The sequence below is a fragment of the Puntigrus tetrazona genome, chromosome 7, assembly GCF_018831695.1.
Source record: "Puntigrus tetrazona isolate hp1 chromosome 7, ASM1883169v1, whole genome shotgun sequence".
NCBI classification, from domain to species: Eukaryota; Metazoa; Chordata; class Actinopteri; order Cypriniformes; family Cyprinidae; genus Puntigrus; species Puntigrus tetrazona.
Genome location: NC_056705.1, coordinates 26,845,394 through 26,867,491, shown reverse-complemented (window position 1 = coordinate 26,867,491; position 22,098 = coordinate 26,845,394). Strand labels below are relative to the sequence as shown.

General features: G+C 37.3%; 1 protein-coding gene across 1 annotated transcript in view; it reads left to right on the top strand.

The window, feature by feature from the left end:
- Positions 1-22,098, top strand: part of si:ch211-186j3.6 (neural-cadherin) — a 188,290-nt gene that overhangs the window by 89,759 nt on the left and 76,433 nt on the right. The window contains exons 7-13 of the mRNA XM_043244155.1: positions 4,260-4,402; positions 9,136-9,308; positions 13,295-13,463; positions 14,265-14,435; positions 15,397-15,569; positions 18,446-18,613; positions 20,987-21,236. Of these exons, the coding sequence (XP_043100090.1) occupies positions 4,260-4,402; positions 9,136-9,308; positions 13,295-13,463; positions 14,265-14,435; positions 15,397-15,569; positions 18,446-18,613; positions 20,987-21,236 (1,247 nt within the window). The remainder of the gene's footprint in view (positions 1-4,259; positions 4,403-9,135; positions 9,309-13,294; positions 13,464-14,264; positions 14,436-15,396; positions 15,570-18,445; positions 18,614-20,986; positions 21,237-22,098) is intronic.

Here is a 22,098-nt window from a genome sequence, read left to right as displayed (position 1 = left end):
CGTGTGTGTATGTGTGTCCGGGATTGTGTGTTTCTGTGGGGGGAGGATCTCTGTTTGTTTGTTTGTGTGTGTGTGTGTGTGTGTGATCCCAATCTCAGATCTTTGAGACTTCTAACAGATTACAGGTCGCGGATGTCACGCGTGTGTCAGTGCCGGGGTGCAATGACAGGGTGAAAAAGTGCAAGCAATGGTGTCTCCATGGATGACATAAATCACCTACATGAAACGCCTGTCACCTTCCCTCTGTTAGCCATCAATCAGCTTTACACAGAGTGAGATGATGGGCTCAAGCTCTCTTACCCTCTGTCATTCTGTCTGTCTCTATAGCTGTCATTTCCTGTCCTCTGATTGGTGTCTTCTCATCATTCTTGAGCTTTCTTTCCTCCTTATCTCCTTGTTTCGATCTTTCTGTTTGGATTTCCATCTTTGCGGCCTTCAATCCATCTTCTTTTTGGCAAATCAGCATCGCTTTTACTTTCATGTCTGGACTCTTGGTCAGATTGAAGGAGACTGATAATGTTGTTCTCTTCTATAAAGTCCAGTTTTCTGCTGTCTAAACTTGCTTTGATGGAAAGTCAGATGTCATCATTCATTCACTGTCACGTCATCCTAAACCCGTAAGACTTCCTTTCTTCAGTGGAACTTAAAAGTAGAATGCTTTTTTTTTGCTTTCTTTCTTGCCTTGCATTTATGATGAATGAGTTTAAGCTTCAGAAAGACTGGGGAAAGACTATAAAAGTAGTTCTTCTAAAACCAATAGTTTTGTCTCAGGCTGCAACATAAGTTATTATCGGGCTTCCATCCACATATTTATATGCAGATTTTCTGATATTACATAAAACAAAATGCTGAGTGGATGCAAATAAAATCTCAAAAATGCATAATCTTGCTTGAATATTTGTTGTTGTTCAGTGAGAATGCATACATATAAAAAAACATCTGAAATGCATTACTGAATAAATTCCTGTATGCACATCAAAAAAGTGACTTTTCCTTAACCTAAGTTGTCTGTGCTTTTTGTCTGCACACTCTAAAACGCTAGTCATTTATTACATTCAATAAAAGATTTTGTTTTCTTCCAATGCATTGGTTGGAAACGCTGCTTTATTTGCAAATAGTTTTTTCCAATATTTACGCATAATATTTCTGCATAAATTAGGTCGCAGATTGAATGAAAACATTCCCCATATGATCTTTCCCTCCAGTGAGCTGAATCATTGAGATAAACCCAAGAACAAGATTAGATTTGTAAATGAATCATACAGACCTGATTGTTGAACTGGATCAACTGATTCATTGGAAAGATTTGACTCATTGGAAGATTAAACATCTTTAAACATGAACGTGCCAAAGAGCTCTGTTCATGACACTAAGGTATCACTACCTATGGGATATATTTTTTAATGTTAATTTAATTGTGTATGTGTGCGTTTTCTCTCAGTTTTGGAGCCTGACAGCCCCAGTCCTCATTCAATTCGATTATAGCCAGGATGGTCTTCAGGTATTCACCTTTTGCCTTCAACAGAAAAAAAGAGCTGGTTTGAAATGACATGAGGGTGAGTAAATGATGACAAAAATGTTGTTTTGGGTGATCTATCCTTTTAAACCAGACATTCAAATTCACACTCTGGAGAAAGAAAAATGGATGCTCGTTGGCTATGGGAGCTTAAGCTAACTTTGTTTCCTAGAACTCTTGATTTATGTTTGCTTCAGTCTTACAGAAGTTCTACCTTTGGATGCCTCAGTGGCTTTGATTATTAGTTTATTTATGAACAGATTTAGCCAAACTGGCTTCCATTCCATCTTGAGGTTTCACAGAGCTATTAGTATTCACAGCCTGCACGCAAGCAACAGTTTTCTACACAAGAAGCTCCACATTTATTTCTTAACTGGCTGAATCCCGAACACATTGTCAATCTGGCATCAGGGCAGCTGACCTTTACCCGCTCTGATGCACCATCAATGTCCTTCTCAGATCAAGAGGAGCTGTCTCACACTCTGTCACAACAAAAGGTCCATCAGTGCGTTGCCCATGTGACTTAAATGAAGTCTTTACAGCTGAATAATAACAAATGGTGGCTGAGACTACGGAAGTCTCTCGCAGTCTGTCAACGCTTTTCTCTCTTTTCAAATGACGGCACACTGTGCAGATGTGGAGGCACTGTTTGTCTTGTCGCCACGAGGTGCTGTTCCATTGACAGCATTGTTTCAGATGTGATGAAGTGTGAGCGTGGTTTTGGCAAGAAAGGCTTAGCATGAAATGTGTTGGCTTTGTCTGTTAACAGCCCCTTGAGCGAAGTAGTTCAACTGTTATTTTTTTTTTCTTTTTTGGTGGGAAATCTATTATTGAACATTGGAGGGTCGGTCTAACATCCCCCCCCCGCCCCACCATGTTTTTTTGTTATACTCACAAAATAGTAATGGGTTTTCTGTGACAATGAAAATCGTCCCTATGTGTGAGCATGTGTCTGTTTGTGGGTGCGCGCGTGTGTGTTTTGTTCTACAGCTGGAGGCCAGAGACTTGAGTCACTGAAGCGGTGACACGGTCAGAGCCGTCAGTCTCCTCAGGTCGATCTTATCTAAAAGGCTCTTGTAGCAAACTTTATTACGATGCCTTGCTTAGACAGAACTCAAACATAATTTTTCATTCCAACATACTGCATCTGATCACTTTAACTTGATTTGATTCATTCTCCTTCATGCACATAATGTGCAGCATATTGTGGAGGTCAATAGTAAACAGATGTGCAACATCTTCTCAGGTTTCCAGAGGGAATTAAGAACTTCTGATCATAGTTAGCAGATATGATTTATACATTCAAATATATTGAAAAGATTTTCTACCTCTTACTGTTTAAATCATATTTTTGCCACCACTGCAGTGAGTAATACCATTAGTATCAAAAATGAAAATTAGCCTTTCTTTTACTTACTTTCGGAGCATCCTAAGTGTATCTGACTTTCTTCTTTCAGAAGAATTTAATTGGTGTGTATATTATATATATATATATATATAAATGTCCTGGATCTTCTAAGCTGTATCATTGCAATGAGCAGGTGGTTCCCTTTCACAGTCTAAAACATGTTAAATAAGTGCACATAATAAAACACCTCTAACACGGCTCTGGGGGGTGAGTAAAGGGATTCTAGACACTGTAAAAAAATGTAATAAACACTTTTTTCTAACTATATTTAACATGTTTAGACTATTAAAGGGAACCACCTATCCACTGCAATAAAAAAAAGCTTAGGAGTGCCAGAATTTCTGATGAATGAATCCTGATTGGATTCATCTGATATAAGCCACATACTGTACATCTAGCATGCTTTAAAGGAGAGTAAAACACAGAAATAGTTATTTCTTTTAGATGAACTAACCCTTTAACATTACCTAAGTGGTTGCATTAAATAGATTAAAAATATGATCATTCAGGGACCTGCATATTAGCATAAATGAAGAAATGAACATAATGTGTTTAAAATGCTTATACACATTTCATTTGAATTATAATATTTGCCCTCTTTAATGCTGTTAAATTGAATGTGTCATGCAAACATCGACACTGAAATAAGAATTAAATCAATATGCATAAATGTTGCATTGGCTATTGTAGTACTAGATCTTATTGACACCAAACTTTAAATGGCTACTATTAAGGCTCTTTATGAAGTCTTGGTTTTAATTTCTAGAACATGTTTTCATGGTTGATTGCTGAAAATATTCATTATTTTTCTCTTATTTCACATTATTGTTGCACCTCTCTTCCCAGTCTGTCTTGACCAGTCTGTTTACTTCCTGTTTCGATGAACCCCCTCGTTCCTAAAATACAAAATGTGCTCTGATTGGTTAGGTGTCCCAACAACATGCTACTAAAGGCATGAAATAATGTAAAAAAAAAAATAACTGGGTACTAAAAATGAGTTTTGATTCATTTCTTTGATTCTTTTCCTGTGTGTGCTAATGCTATTCATACCCCATGCAGCTTTTTCTTTTGCTGTGTACTGGCAGCTGCCTTTTCGTCCTGTCAGTCAACAGCACTTGGTAAACACTGTATGCATAATGATGGTAACAAGTATGATTACTTGCAGCCTATATTTAACCATGCACTATTGTAAGCAACATCCTCGTCTTGTTCGGAAAAGTTGTTACTGCATTCAATAAACAGAGAGACCTTAATGTGTTTGTTTTGCTGTAATGACAACATGGTGTTATGGTAAGATTAACATCTTAAAAAATATATGTTTGTGTTTAAAAACAGGTATCGAACCTTTGTCTCTGAGGACGCGGGGCCCAACACTCTGGTTGCGACTGTGCTAGCCAAGGACCCAGATGGAGATGGGATCACATACAAAATTACAGCAGGCAATGAGGAGGGCAACTTCGTCATCGACAGCCAGAAAGGTGAGACATCCATTTCAGATTTGGTGTTACCCTTTTGATCTCTCTGACGGCTGTTTTACGCTTCATGAACATTCAGTAAGTAACAGTGCAGTAGAAAAGCCTTAATTCAGTGGTTTCTTTCAAACTCTTTACATTGCATTGCATCATGTTATACATGAGTTGTTTAACTATTAATGAAGCCTTAATAGTAATTAATAATTAAGTGTACTTTCACGGTTGAATGATCATGGCAGGGCTGCTATTCAAACAAAAGTCTTCATCCATCTTTTATAATGGACATAATTCAGATGCCAAAGAAGTCTTTTATATTTATTTAAAGTATGGAGGACAGTAGAAAGAAATGAGAGTGGTAGAGGCATGAACGTGATGCAGGCCAAGCTAAAATTTCTAGTGTTCTAGTGAGGTTTTATAGTTTATGGAACAAACATTATAGACAGGATGACAAATTACATGGGAACAGTTGGGATGAGATTTAAAAAGCTTCACATGATGAGGATGTCGTCCTGACCAGCAAAGAAAACTTTAATCTGAAGGATCCTTTAGGGTTAATTGAATATGCGATGTTTATTGTGAACATCTGGTAAACTGTAAAATTCAGAATGGCAGGAGAGTGAGTGAAATCAATAACAACTAATCTGTTAATAATCTGTTTCAACAGTCAAGTACATAAACAAGGTAATACACTATATTTTAGAACACGCTAGTTCTTCAAAGATTTTAAAATTAAACAAAAGCACACATTTAAGTACAGCTTGTCATGTATGATTTCCAATAATCGTGTTTACTTTCTTTATAGTTACCACTTGAACAAATAAGTCATTACTTTCACATATACAAAATTAGCCACTTACTAATTCTGAAGAGATAATTATTGTAAACTGTTTCTTTTGGCAAAACTGTTAAAATTTATAGTTAAAACACCCACACAAGGATATAACTGTTAATATGAAATCCCGTTTCTGCCATAAATGAAAAAACTGTTAAGACAAAAAAAAAAAAAAAAACACATATAAAAAAACACAATAAAAGAGAGAGAAAATATATTGCACGTTGTGGGGAATTAAGTCGGTTGTAAGAAGTTGCAATTGTGAGAAATTAAATCAGTTCATGGGAAGGAATTACAGTTGTGAGATATGAAGTTATTTATTTTTTCTCCACAACATAAATTGGAAATGGGAAATATGAGAGATCCATTTGTTAGGCTTTTTTATTTGACTGTATGCATATCCTTTAGGAAGCGTGTGTGTGTACGGATCAGACACTTCAGGTCTATTGATGATTACAGAACTTTTCACTGGGCATTGGCGCATTTCTATTAACTAATATGAAAATGCAGTGTCTGTTTATCTCCTGCGTTTTTCAAGAAGTTTAGTAGTTTAGTAAATGTAATATTTATTGGCACCTACAAGTACGAATTTCTTAACTCCTGAAAGCATTTGCTAAACAGCTCACGACTTAATTGCTGCACGCTCCTCAACAGTGAAAGAGCTAGACATGTTTTGATTGATTGCGTTTTGATTGAAGAAGATCGGTCGTAAGATACGGACTTCACTTGTCCTTCTCACAAAATATGTTTGCAGCTTACGTTCACAGCGCTCCAATTTAGTGCTCCATTCAGGTGATTCAAACATGTACCGCTTCATTGGAAGCGCCGCAGTTCCTTGAAGAGTGTCTCTGTTGATTCCCTTCCCTGCATATTCCTCCTTTTCTCTCCTCTAAAGATCAAAGCGTTCCTTTATTGCCCCTTCTTACGGCTCGTCAGATCTCCGTCTCTCCTGAAATTCCCTCTATCATTCATTAGAGCCTCTCCTCCATTAGGTTGTTTTTGTTGGGGCGAATAAGGGCCCGGGCGCTTGTGCTCGTTGTTAATTTACTGTAACTCACAGAGGAATGCGCTCGGTTTGATTTAATACCCCTTTAAGGATTCAAACAGCAAAGTCAATAAGATGATCAGGCCTTTTGTATTAAAGACATAAATACAAAGACTGCATCCGGTCCGTGAAGGATGTATTTACTGGCACGGCGGCGTAGTGTTTACGCTGATAATCAGCCAGATCATCGGCAGCGCACAGCACCTGTCAAGCGGTTTTATTTTGCTCCGTTATTTGTAGTGTTTTGATTTTCTTTTGTTCTTTGTCCTGCTAAAAGGCCTTGTGTTAAGCGAGGTTCCGTCATCTGAATGCCTGGCAATGGAGAAATGCATTGCAAAAAAGAAAAGACTGCCAGAAAATATATTTGGCTGACAGCCTGTTAACATGCTCTGGATGTGTCCAGCAGTCTGTAAAAGAGAATACACAAACTGTATATATGTACGTATACACACACACACACACATATATATCGTATATTTAGTCACCTATGCTTTTACTAGTAAAAACAAATGTGGTGTTATTACCATATTTATATTTAGAGAAGTGTTAATTTTCTCACATTACTCTCATAATGACTTGATATGGTAAAAAAATAATAGTCACTGCCCTTGGATCTGTTTTGGTACTGCATGGTTCGAAATCTCCGTTCATTGACGCATGCGGGTATAGAAACTGACCATCTGCTTTCTAAATGTTCATCAAGTATTTTACTGAACCATGCTATATGCAATGTCGGGAGGAAGAAAAGTCTTTATGAAAATGAAAAGCATGCAAAAGTCTCACAAGAAGCATGGAAAGATTATCGAGATTATTACAGAGATGATCAAACTGCCAAAAGACTGTGAATTAGTCAGAGCACGGAGGAACATGATCAGATTAATAGCCAAATAGTCAATATGACTAATGTAAATAAATTAAGTCAGTGTTCTAAACACATCAGTGACATGTCAACTCGTCAAGAGCTGTTCGTTTTAACTTTCGATTCATTGAAGAATCTTGAAAAAAAAAAAAAAAACACTTTTTACAGTGAAAATCATTTAAATTGCAGTAGTATTTCACCATATTACTTTTCTGACAGAAGTTTTGAGCAAATAAATGATAAATGCAGCCTTGGTGAGACCAAGAACAAACCTACATACACACAAACGTACTTAATACATAAATGCATAAATGAACAGAAAACAAAACTTGCTAAACTTCCTAAACTTTTGAAGGCCGCATTAATGAATTAATCTAAATGAACTCCCAGTAATTTTGTTGATGAAGTTAACACTGTTTAAGGGTTTTTTTTGTTATTGTTGTTGTTGTTTTTTGTTTGTTGCTACATAAATGGTTGATTTTTATCATCTCTAATATTCTGTTTTAGACTGGCTAATGTTGGTTTTATATATATATATATATATATATATATATATATATATATATATATATATATATATACACACACACACACACACACAAACACACAGTATGTCCATATTTAGGGTATTTGGTTTGCTGTAGCTCAAAGTGGGCATGACAGTGATGTAAACTGGCATAAAGCGAGGGCCACTGGCATGCCCCTCACCCTCATGTACCGAGACATTTGCTTGTCAGAGCCCTGAAGAAACATCTTCTCTATCTCTGATGTGCACTGATATGTCCTGGCTGCCTCTTCCATCTGTGTCCTGTTCTAGACTCCACCAGTGTACTACATACTAATCGTAATAGACACTTCCGGCTCAAGGACGGATAAATCACACGCGGATCATTACTGAAATTTTTGTTGCCTGAGCTGCAAGTTTGTCAATATTTATAATCCCGGCTCAGACTCTTTATTTAATTCTGTGCATATCTCTGTTTAAAATCATTGACGGCGATGCGTACCGTACCAGTGGTTTAAAATGGTGCGTTTGAAAAAAAAAGTTACTCAACAGATTACCCTGTGGCTCTCATAGCCTGCAGTTGATACAACTGTCGAGAGAATAGAGCTAGAACCTGTGACAAGCGTCCTCAAGGCACAAAATCTAAACACACACACATTCATTTCAGCCCCCTCTAACATTTGGATAGGGAGCTAGTGCGGATAGGGGTGTTCAGATTGAATTAGAATTGATTACATGTTCTTTTTCCCCTGAGTTGTGCCACAAAAGGACTAGCGTTATGCATTAGAATCAATTCAAGAAACTAGGGTACATGTGATTTCCCTCCTGCCAAGTCTGTGTCAGTTGATGTGCTGGTTTCTTTAATGTCCCTTTGCTGCTCGCTGGAGATAGCAGTCATCTAGCTCTTCAGATTATGAATGCAGAGCTGAATGCAGCGGAGTCTAATGCGCTCTCCTGAAAGAGATGGCGCTGCATGGTGTACCACGGAGGGTCACGTAGGAGCTGACTCCGGCTGTCTCCCCAGATAAGACACAATGTATGAAGCATAACGATATCCTTGGCACATTTGCAACAACACATACATTCATCCATAAAAACACACAATATGTATAGGATTTTGTGTAGTACAAGCCTCAGGAATGGTAAATATACTCATCATTGCCTTGAAGGTCAGAAACAGCCTCTCTGCATTACGAATGAGGGCTGAGAGATTAGTCTTCGTGCCTCTGTTTGTATTCATCAAGTCCTGTGTCATTTACAAACGTTCATGTATGATATAAGGGTCTAATGCAGCGCATGGAAAGAACGCGGGTCAGACTCCCTGATAGGCATGTTTTGTCTATTCAGATGCGATCATGTTAAAACTGCGTCGAGCTAACGAGGAATCAGCTGCTAATTCAAAGAAGGCGCCGAGGTTGAATGAAGTTTGAGTGGGATTTAGACGAGGGTAATGGCCAATTAAATGTTGCTATAAATGTTTGCCTGTCACCCCACACAGGATTGATCCGTCTCCGCTCCAGCCCATCTCCTAGACTTCAGGGAGTAAAGTACGTCCTGAACGTAACAGCAACAGATGACAACGCCTCCGGTGGGCCGCAGTCACTCTCCACCATTGCCCAGGTCATTGTAGGAGTTGACGATGTGAACAACAACAAACCTGTGTTTGAAAAGGTGCTGTATATAAACAAAAATCTGTCTATATACTATCTATCTTTATGCATGTCTGTTCATTCGCAGTCTAGTTATCTATTTTCTTCACCTTTAACTCTCACATTAGCTCTGTTCCAAAACAACTGCTACTTTTAAAATGTTATATTTAAAAAAAAAATGAATTTAATTAAATCGCATTTGTGAATTCTGCACATAAAGTTATAAATCCGAATGTATAAATGTGACCCGTGCTGACAAAATGATTTGGAAGAGACACGGGCTAATTACGAGCTACAGGCAAACAAAGTGGAAAAATGTCAATTACGGTCAAATTTGAGGTTTTCACAAAATGAGCTCATTAAGCTCTTGCCAACGATCACAATGCTACCACTTGGAATTACACATTTAAAAAGATTTTTTTTTGTGTGTTTTGTGATAGGTCTGCCTTCTTTGTTTTAGACGGTTGCGTATGTCCTTCAGAAGCAAAGAGTTTGCGTCTTACGTTTTGGTTTCAGTTTTGAATGGATCAGAAATAAGAATATAAAATGCAGGTCTTGATTAATGTTAAAAGAGTTATTAACAGCAATAAGCCACGCAAAGGATCATACTCGTGCTGACTGACACATCTGAAGTGTTAGGTGGATTTTTTGGGGGGGAAAAAGTATTTATATTGTAATATATTCAGAGTTTTTCCCTAGTTGCTTATTATCATGCCTATTATTAACATAATGACTGTTTATTATTACTTATAAAGCACATTTGCATGACCATATTCTATGTCCCTAATCCTAACTTAAGAACTACTTTACCAACTATTAATAAGCAGCAAATTAGGAGTTTATTGAGGCAAAAGTTGGAATTAATGGTTTATTATTAGCAAGAATTGGACCTTAAAATAAAGTTTCGTTTATAAATCCTGAATTTGTTATTTTTTATCCGACTTAAAGGATGAATTCACTTTCAAATTAAAATTTCCTGATAACTTGCTCACCCCCATGTCATCCAAGATGTGTATTAAGGTTTTTGATGAAAACATTCTACTTTCTGTTCAGCTTTAAAGGGCTATAAACTTTTTCACATCCAGTATACACACACAAAATGATAATTTTAAACAATAAACTGACACAAAAACATTTGAATATGTGTCATTGACCATTCAACAACTTTTGAATGGTCCTCCTCGTCCTCCAACACTGACTCGCTGTTTCTGCCTATGCCAAGTGTGACCTTTTCAAGGCAATGACGTATTATGCGTAACGGAGAGCAAGGCGAGTATATGTGGTTATAAAGCATATACATTTAATTTTTTTTAAATGGCCGATTCCCTAGATAGGTGTATTTTAATTTCATTTTAAGTGTAACTGTAATTTTGACCTTCAACCATTTGGAGTCCATTCAAGTGCACTGAATCCTGCACTGTTTTCATCAAAAACCTTAATTTCTTTTCGACTGAAGAAAGAAATATATAAACAACTTGGATGAATTGGGGGTGAGTAAATTATCAGGAAATTTTAATTAGAAAGTGAACTAATCCTTTAACTACATGCTCAGGTTTTATGAATACATATTCAAATATAATATTTTCATTTTTGGCCTATACATATTCCTAGGTTTTGGCCAAAAGTAGGTGCCTTAGGAGGCAAAATAATTGCCTTCTGTTAAAACAGCCTTTGCATCAGGGCCTACCTATTCTGCTTTTGAGTGTCTGCGTTTCTCTTCATCTGAAGATTTTAGACTAGAGCATTAGTCTTCCCTCTTTCTTTCACATATTCTCTCTCTATTTTGTCTCTTTAGTTTTCTCTCCAATTTGTCCACTCCCACCCTCTTTTTTTTCTCATGAGATATTATTAGCAAAGCAACCTGGGCTGCTGCTTGATCAGCTGTAGACTTTTAATTAAGTGTTTGAAATATGTGCTGAATCATTATGGGTCTGCTTGCTTCCTGATGTCTCCAGTAAATATGGGTTGAGTGCAACACTGAAGATATTTAGAGGGTCTTAATCTCCCCAGGCTGTGCAGTGAGGTGAGGAGATGCTTGGCCGTGGGCCGACGTTTAGTACTTAAAAACTTCTCTTCAGGTCTATGGAGTATTTTGTTTGAGTTTCTCTTGGCAGGGCGTGAAGTAAATTAGCATCCACTGAGACGCAAGACATCTCTTTAGTTTTTGAGCCAGCACGGGGAAGCCAAAGCGGCAGTTCTTGGTCCTCTGAAAGACCTCAGAGCCAGACTTCTCAAAATGAAATAAATAAAGCATTTATACCACTTCTCAGCTAGATATTTAACCCCATTCCGTTTTTGCACCCATTCTGTTCTGTACACGCTTTCTATTTATCCTTTTTCATGCCGTTCTAGCTTCCTAGAAAACCTTTATCTATCCTTTTTAAGTGAGAAAAAGAAAAAGAAGTGAAGTTCTTTGTTGTTTTTTTTTTTTATAAAACTCCCACCTGAACCTCGTCCTATTCCCCTGTCATTTTCTGTGTTCTGGAATACCAAACCGTTCCCATGGATGTGTGATCATCAGCGGTCATGGATCTCTTCTGAGAAGTTCTCTTACTTGTTGGCCCTCCAGCATGTGTGTTTTACTGCCAGGTTTCTGGAGATTCATGAGATGGACTCACAAGGGGTACCACGCTTGATGTTTGCACTTCTGACCTTATGGGATTTCACGCTCACCTGACTGATTGAACAACACAGAGCTAGCGACCGGATTTTAGCTAGCTGCAGGATGAAAGAGACCATCACAGAGAGGACTGGGTCCCTTGCTATTAATTAGGTGTCAGAAGTGGCCATCAAAGGAGAAGTTGGTGGACTTATTTGGGAATTGTCACCATGTGTTTTAAAGGGATTTATATACTGTATTTGTTCTCCCAGAGTCCCATCTAACCTCAGCTATCTTAAGCTTTGCAAACTAATGATGAAGGGAAGGCAGTGCTTTCTTTATTTTTGTGATTACGCACATTCACACACGCGTGTGCGAGGAAGAAGAAGGTGTGTGGGTGGTGGAGCATGGCTGAATTATCCAGGCTTATTCCAGACGTCTCCACAGATTCAGTGGGATGGAATTGATTCAAGGGCGCTTCAATTATAAAACAGAGATGAATCTCAACAGTACCGAAGAGATAAGGATTAATACGCCTCCTCTCCCATTCTTCGTAGTGCCAATGTGCGTCCACTCTGTAATGCTTACTGCTTTTCTTATTCATCTTTTTCTTTCTTTCTTTCTTTCTTTCTTTCTTTCTTTCTTTCTTTCTTTCTTTCTTTCTTTCTTTCTTTCTTTCAATCGCTTCATTCTGTTACTTTAAATGACCTTAAACGTGCTTTCAGTAATGATCCACTCTCACCGTCCTTACAGTACCAGCTCCTTGGCCCTTTTTTGGTTATTAGTAGTCTAATCAGTGAAATTATGTTCATTAATTTGGCCATGAGCAGCCTGTCCTTAAAAAAACTGTGCAGTGTACTGTAGTGTCAAGGCTTAGTAATCGCTATTTTTATCATTTCTTTTTGCATCTCAAAGATCTGGGTTAGTAAGCCAAAGTTTTCAATGGTTCAAACATTGGAAAGAATGATTCATAAGGATCAATGGTGAAAGCAGATCAGAAGATGCTGTTGCTCTCCCTTTGCTCCAGGGTGACCATCTTTGTAATAAGCATACTGTTCTTTTTATGTTTTCTTCAGTTTTTTTTTTTTTGCGCTACCATTTGCTATTATGATTTGTTTTGAGTGATCCAGAGACAAAGGATAATTGCAGTTTTGTGTTTGTTTGGTTTTGTTTGGTGCAGCTTTAAAATAAACCTACCATTGAACTGAAAATATCCAAACAAAATTACCGCTTCTTTTATTCGGTTTTGTGAAGTTGCATTGGAGAACAATATTACCAGGTGCAAACAATAATATGTCTCCCCTTGTGATCTGGTCAAGACATATCCTAATGCAACAGTAAATAGCCTTATTAAAATCGGGTTTACTTACTGTACATCTTCCTTTTCTTTGTCTGTTATTCCCTCTCAGTGTGCCGAGTATAAAGAGAAGGCATCAGTTCTGGAAAATAAGCCAGCGGGAACATTTGTGCTGCAGGTCCATGCAGATGATGCTGATGAAGGAGCCAATGGAAAAGTCACATATGGTTTTATGCATAAAGACAGTACGGTTCCTGCTTTCAGCATTGATCCAGAAACAGGTAATGATTCAAGGGCACTTATTCAGTGAGCTTATTCCTGGTTCAATGTATACTCAATTACTGTACTAAGAGCATAAAAGTAGACGTCTCAATTGTCATTCCTTTCAAAATAATCAGATGTTGTTGAAATATTCACAGGATTTGAAACAGAGCATTTTTTTAACACAACCTTTTTAATGTCTCATTAAGCACTGTCTCATAATGTCATGCGTTCACTGTTGACTATCTCTCTTTCTCTCACTCTCTACCTCTCTTTCTCTCTGGTAGAGAAATTAAAGCCTTGAAGTATTTTCCTGAATTCAAACTTGAGTTTAATTCACTTTAATCATAGCCTTTCAAAACGTGCCAACTCTCAAAGGAAGAGAAAAGACAGCATTTAAATGTGTCGTCTCAGGACCCCTTTTTAAAGAAATGGAATGCTTTATGAAATGTAACTGTTCATTGGACATCAATCAGTGTGTCTTTTATAGAGGAGAATAAAGAGAGAAAATAGGAATGGATTGCAGTGGGAGAAACGTGAAGCACGTTTGAGATGACTTCTTAAATGCAAATGGGGAACTGTAGAGAGATTTGACTCTGAACTCAAGCACAAAAATGCCAAAATATTTCACACAAATCTGCTGTGCATCTAAATAATGTTGTCTGCTTTGTTTTAAAATATAATTTCATACCTTTTATACAAGATTAAATGGAGATGCAACCTTACTGTAGAAAACAAAGTTTAATTATCTGTAGTACTGTGAATATATCTCTATATATATATATATATATACGAGTGTGTGTGTGTATTGTTGTGTACAGGTGTTATTGTAACTGCCATGGCGTTTGATCGGGAGAGACAGAGAGAGTATGCAGTAACAGTGACGGCCACGGACCAAGCGGCGGACCCCCTCATAGGCATCTGCCAGCTCAACATTCTTATCCTCGACGAGAATGACAACAGCCCCAAATTTGAAAACCTGCGCTACGAATGTGAGCAGTCGCCACCATCTTTTTAACATCTTTCATGTTTCATGCCTGTTGGGTTGTACATTGCAAATAACTATAGGCACTAAGTATAGTTAAATATCCATGCTTTTCCAAGCTGCTTTACATAGTTTTCTAACCAGGTGCTTTTCAGGAAGATTTCAGCCACAGCTAATTTGTCCACATCACACACGGAAATGAGGCGAGATGTGACAGTCAATCATAAAACACAGCCAATCGGAAGCTGAAGAGTGTAAAACTAAAACACGTCTTACATTTTCATGACATCCATGAAGGTTATGCAGAATATATGCTTTTTTTACGATTTACCATATGGTGTTTGAGGTTTGAGAATTTTATCTGCATATAAACGTACATACACTGAACCAGTGTTGTGGAGTAACTAGTTTCATTTAGCACAATTATGTAATGTAATTACAGAATAAATGTAACTGTAATCAGTTAATTAATGCAATTAAATTACAGTTGGAAAATGTTGCATCTAAATATTTTCACACAAACATGCAGATTTGATTGATTTCTTTCACAAATTGCATTGACACAAAATAGTTTTATTTCCTCTTTGGGTTTATGTATATGCTTCATAAAAAAAATGCAGATTGCATAAAATGTGGACTCTACCTTAACTCTTTTTGTTTTTGTGTTGATTAAGTCTATTTTTAATACATAGCCATGGCTGCAAACTCCTGTCAGTTGGTCAAACAGCATGATCTTTCTGATTTCCCGATTTTCCTCACGCATGACTAACACTACATCACAGAACTATATATCAAACTGATTTAGAAAGTAATTTATTTTGGTTAAGATTTATCAAAGTATCTTGCACTTGCGATTTCACAGATAGGATCAGAGGATGTGACAGTTATCAAAGCTTTTCGTCTAATTATGCGCCAGCAAGACAGCGTTTCTAGTGCATGTTAAATAATCAGAGCCTTCCCTCTAACAGACTTCTTACGTGAAGACACCATGATCGGGACCAGTTTTCTCCGAGTGGCTGCACATGATGATGATTACAGCACTAATGCAGCCATCACTTACTCCATGTCCGAGGAGCAGCCGGAGTATCTCCGAGTCAATCCCCTCACTGGCTGGATCTACGTAAACCAACCAATCTCGCAGGTCAGTCCTGTTCCAAACGGCCAAGTGAAGTCCCGATAGCCGAAATACTGAGTTTACCTAAATGTGTGGGCGCAGCGTGCAGTCAAGAAGATGCATGGTGAAGCATGTTAAGTTTCAGACTTGAACTTTCTCAAGAATACTTTTCAACAGAATGATTCATCATTAAACACTCATAAAGGGCAGGAGTTCGAGGTGTGTGGAAACAGATCCAAAATTGCACTTGCAACATGAATATTGTATAGTTTGTGTGAGTGTTAGGTTTTAAGATGCTGCGGTGTGAATGATTTAGCAGGTCCACAACAGTTTCTCACAGCACTCCGCTCAGATGATTGATTGGGTGGTAACAAGGTCGTTTACACATTCTGTTTGTTTTTGTGAAGTTGATGACAGAAATAACCTCACAAAGAAGTACAAAAGCATTAATAGTGATTACTGATGAGGTGTTTGTCTGTGTGTGAGTAGGTGTTTAGGTTTGAAAGCCACTGATATCGGACCATCTTTGACAAGAGACCTTTGTAAAACTGTTGCTATGACTACCAAGGTCTTGTGTCGACTGATGTATACGGTGTGGTTTGACCGTTTGTATATGTTCTTTGTGCGATTACAGAAGGTGGGTGAAAATTGTTTAGCTGTCATTTCGCATCATTCGACATGCAGACAGCCAGCTATACAAAGCAGAATGCCGTGAACGCGGACAGCATCAGTGATTTTGCTGATAAGCACAGGCATCTGCATTGAGATGACAATGAACAGAGTGATGCATCTATCTGTTGTGTTGATACACGTGACACAGATCCTTGGTCTTGTAGTACTGGAATTTGATTAGATTTATATATATATAATGTGATTTTATTCTTTGCAGAGGGCCATATGATTTTATTCTTTGCAGAGGGCCAGTTTCTTCTTCTTTAAAAAAAAAAAACTGAGACAGTTGCATATTTTCACATATTTTCACAAAAAAGTAAGTGTGCTACTTTAAAGGTGGCATACTGTATCATGGAAATGACTTTTGCCATATTTAAGTGTTATAATGGGCTTCCCGGTGCATTTACCAACCCATAAAATGTAAAAACAAGGTGAGAAAAGGTAAGCCTTTCTCTCCAATCTTGTGCAAAAACAAGCTGCTTAGATTTTACTCCCCCTTGATGTAGAAACGGGAGCTTATTATAATATTACCACCCCTTAATCTGCAACTTTCCACCTCACGACACCGTCAGTGTGTACCAACTCTAATGACATGTGAAAATTCAAGCAAAGCATGCTAACTGTTCTGTTATTGGCTGCACTGCACACTATTTACAGTCCTAGACTCAGAGGAGATAAGAAAGCTGTGGAATTATTGATTTATTCACTGTACATTACACTGCTGCCACACAGATCTAATATAAACATGCAATTTCCCAGCTGTTTACCTTCACAGACATAACTGACTGTTTTTGCAACTTGTGTTTTTAACATAAACTTGTGTGTATTTTACAGTTTAAGCACAATAATATGTGGAAAAAGAACTTAGTTTAGTACTGGGGTGTGAATCTTTAGACATGTCACAATCTGATTCTAATTCTGGGAGTCACGATCCAATTCCAATACGATTCTCGATCTTCATTTTTCCTAATTAATTCTTCCACTGTGTGAATACAAGTTTACATTTTAACCAAAATCGGAGTTTCAAAGCTTTTTGTTTACAGTTGGAATCTTTGTGACAGTATTGCCATCTTAAAATTAGCGGTGTGAATCTGCACTGGTTACACTCTTCATTTCGAATAAGATTACCATGTCGGTTTTTCTATATTACTGCACATGGCTACATTTTCATATAAATGTTATGTCAAATTTATTTTGGGCAATATTTATTAATTGAATTACATAAGCAGTCTGCTTTTTAAAATAATTAGTTGTGTTCGTTTCGTGTATCCAGTACAGTACAGGTTTAGGCAGAAATGAAAACAAAAATAAAACGCTGAAATAACAGCGGGTGGAAAAAAACACCGTCCAGCAACACACGCATGTCTCAAGGCGCATATCCAATACAATGAAGCTGCTGCATTTGTCTGTAGTGTGCAGACGTGCCATATGCAGGGAAAAAAAACAAGGTCAGAATTGATTCCACAATGTTTCGATTCGATTGAGAATCTTTAAAGAGAGAATCATGAGCGATTTGTTTTCTCCCACTCTTATTTAGTACTCGCATGCAGTGTGACAGCCACTTTCTGTGTGTGTGTGTGTGCTCAGAAAACCTTATTATTTAAAGTTAAGGCTAATATGGTTTAAAATGCAGGATTTCAGTGTGATAGACATGATAGTCAAAGCCTTTCTGATAGAGGAATGAGCTGTAAAGGCACAGCCTAATTCTGAAAAAGGCAGGGAGCAGCAGCTTATTTGAATTTAAAGAGACATGCATTAAAACAATGCAAAAAAATTCTGATCCAACTCAAAATAGGCACTGTAATAGGCATAATACATAATCTTCAGGGACACATTCTGGGGACACTATTATATACTGTAAAAAGAGGCATAATACGTATTCTTTAAAGAGAGATGTAATATAGAATTAGGATTGTAATAAAATATTCATTGTGTGTGCGTACATTTTGTATGCAGATTTATTAGTATTCTGTTAAAAATGAATAAATGAACTGCACTCTACACTCTGAAATATTAATATAATGAAAATTCTTTAAATGTGTTAACTTGAGCTAACATGCCAAATTTGACATTTCTCAAATATTTAGCAAAAGCTTTCCTTTGTTTGTTTTTTTATTCAAATATTTCACCCTGAGCTCCAGTTTGAAACCCTTTGCCTTAGCACATTTTCCAATTTTCAATCTTAATAAATTGTCTCTGACGCCTCTATAATTGTGTTTGACGGTTTCCAGAGGACCTACATCAGCAGGCAGGTCATCGCTACAGATGGAGGGAATCGGAGCAGTTCAGTAGAGCTGGCAGTCACCATCACTAACGTGAAGAACCAGCCTCCACAGTGGGAGAAGGACAAATATGAGGTCACCATACCTGAAAACACTGTCAGAGACACTCCAGTTGTGGTATGCACTTAACATGACGCTAAACACTTATAAACTACTAGATCTCTTCAAATATATAAATATGTAAATCATGCAGATTTATGCCTGCTTTTAACTGCACGTAATGACAGGATGCAGGATAACAAACAGTGACTGTAAGGGGTCTACAGATATTCATTACATAAAGATGTCAATTTCATTCATGCTAAATATAATGTGAATGAAGGACCATAAACCAACAGGCAAAACAAACATACGGCTTCTGCTAAGTGATTTATTACTTTGCCCTTTGAAACACACCTGTGAGGCACTCCATTAATGACCATGTCTTTCACGTGTGCATTGAAGGAATGCTATGATGGATGCGGATAAGTTTTAATCCCACAATAAGGTTCTGGGTATTCCTTGAGGGGCTTGAGTTCCCAGACACTGTCGACTTCACTGTCATGTACTGGCGGTTACAACTGACAGTCTGTGCTTTCTGCTCGACCACACAGAGTCTTCACACAGCCTGTCACAAATCCACAAGTACACAAAGGCACACACACACACACACACGCACACACACACACATACGGTCTGTTTAAACTAATGGTAAGATGCTGTAAGATTCCAGTCCCCGCTTCAAGCTGCGTTTTTGTAGCCATGCCATGAATCATCTGATCCTTCGCTTCACATTTTAAGGACGTTGTTTCATTACGTTCAACTTTTAGGAAGTCAGCCAATCGCTGAGTCACTGGATAATTTATGGACATTTACTTTTTTCCCTGTTTTCAGTCGGTTACAGATTCACTGAAACCATTAATTTGCTGAATTTCCTGGAATACATTTATTGCCATTAAGACCATTATTAATGCAGATGAGCATTTCATGAAGAGCAGCATAAATAAACAGGGTGAAGAGGAACAAAGGGCAAAAAAAGGCAAATAAATAAAAGACAAAATAGAGAACTGCACAGAGATAGTGCTTGCTCTTCTTTCTAATTGATCTTATGTTAAAATGTTCTTTGTGTTCCTGTTGGTATGGGAAGTAATTGAGCTTATTTAATTGATCTGTTGTGGTGATCCCCTTACAGTTGCCCTGTTAAAATAGATTTTAGCTGTTAAAACAGATGCCTGATTGTTATTTAGGCGGAGACTAAATTCTCTGAAGCCGGGCTCAGTTTTAAGAAATTTTCAAGTTTCCTAACCGATTCTGAAATCTGGTTGCAGCACACACACAAAGAGAATCTTTGCAGAATGTCTTCCCTGAAATCTTAAACTTTCACACATTACGAGATTTCTCGCATCACACACAGCAAGATATTATTAAGATTATCACCCTGTATGTTGAAAACTGAGGTGATTTCACTCCTTACTGTTGCGATACGTTTTCGATGCATCATTCAGACAGTCTTGTAAGTAAAGAACTCCATCTTCACTTTTCGATGCTGATGCAATTTACAGCAGCTGTTTTGCATTCGCACTTTGCCTATTGTAAAAGTACTGACGAATTCATATATCCGTCATGAAATATCAAACATGTTTCTAATGATCGGGGATCAAGATTTGTCCTCCTATTTTCGGGAGGGGAAAATCAGAGCTAAATCTGGCTAAAAACCCTGTAGTGTGAGCCAGGCTTTAGGACAGAAAGTGAAGTCTTTGATGTGGAAACTGTTCAACCTGCAGTATTTAGATGTGTCTTGCTTATAACATTTCTTTTCATTTAAAAATAATAATGATAATTATTGTTTTAGTAATATATTATACAGTACTTTAAATTAGTGTTGTCAAATGATTAATTGCAATAAATTGCAACCAAAATAATAGTTTTTGTTTAGATAATGTATGTTTGCTGTCTATATATTTTGTTTATTTAAATACACACACATGCTTGTATATATTTCAGAAACATATATATTATGCTTATATTTATTTTACTGTAAATTATATGAATATAAATATAGACATATATAAATATTTAAAAAATATATGTGTGTGCTTTCGTATATAAATAATAAATATGCACAGAAAAACTTTTATTTTGGATTTGATTGTGATTAATCATTTCACAGCACTAGTTTAAATATGTGAATATTTTATATGAAAGAGTTTGAGGTTGGCAGGATTAAATAAAATAAATAAATAAATAAAATCTTAAGCTCTTCAATGCTGTGTTTATTTGATAAAATAAATATTTTAGTAATATTGCACTAAAGTGACGTCATTATTAGTAATATAATTTTAATGTGCCAATTTAGTGGTCAACAAATCTTTTCCAATGGGAAACTGCATCACTTCTGATTAATTCCATGCTGTTTGAGAGTATTTCTTTCAATGGAATAAAAACCATACCAACCCCCAAACTTTTGAATAGTAGTATATATATGAATATTAAACACTTTCCTCCTGGCAGACAATCAAGGCCACTTCTCCACTGGGCGACCCGAGGGTGACTTATAACTTGGAGGATGGATTGGTGCCAGAAAGCAACATGCCTGTTCGTTTCTACCTAACTCCGAATCGTGAAGACGGCTCTGCCTCTATACTTGTCGCAGAGCCCTTGGACTATGAGACTACCCGCAACTTCATGCTTAGGGTTCGAGCTCAGAACGTTGCTCCTGTTCCCCTGGCGGCCTTCACAACTGTTCACATAAACATCACAGGTAAAGGACATCTATGTGCCCTGACAAAGCAAAAACAGGTTTAGAGGATGCCATGAGAAAAATGTTAGACTTATTATTGACTTTGTATCCCTATCTGTGCAGCCTAATGTAGCCTGTCCAGTAGCTCAGCAAGAATGACAAACCTTTATTTAACTTTTAATTTGGCTCTTATATAAACTAGTCTTGCTGCGATAGATGGTGTTGGCGGTGATACCGGTTTTAAGCCGCAACCCCGGTTAAGTCACTTGCCCACCATCCCACACCGCCGTTTTGAGTTTTTTTATAACAAAAATAATTTTGTTTGGTCAGAGAACAGACAATTAAAACTGAACCTGGCTGCTCAATGCAGCTCTTCAAACAAACAAGTTGAGATTTCATTTATCACATGAGGAGCTGACTGACAAGAAGAGCGAGGTGAAAAAGACAAGACAATGATGAAAGAGATTCAAAATGAAATGTATACCTGTTTAAACTCTCTGCACATCATTTATTAGTTTAGATTAGGCATGAAGCATGGTGTATTTATATTAGTTTTGTTAATATACATTTTATGTTATACGTTGTATTTTTGTTTTTGCTTGAATTGAATTCAAGCAATTGATGTTGAATTGCCTGTAATGTAAAACTGAAAGTAAAATGTGCACGGTTCTTTTTTTTTTTAAAACTAAAAAGCAAAAGATAGTGAGGGAAAGAGGGAAAACTCAAGCAAATGTAAAACACACATGGTGCTTACAGGCTATTTAAACCTGAAGGAAAACTTGGAAAAGACGTAAAGCTCAAACGACCCACCACCACGGTGATACCGGTGTTGTCACACGTCAAATAGCCGTCACAACCCTAATATAAAACACTGAAAAGAGAG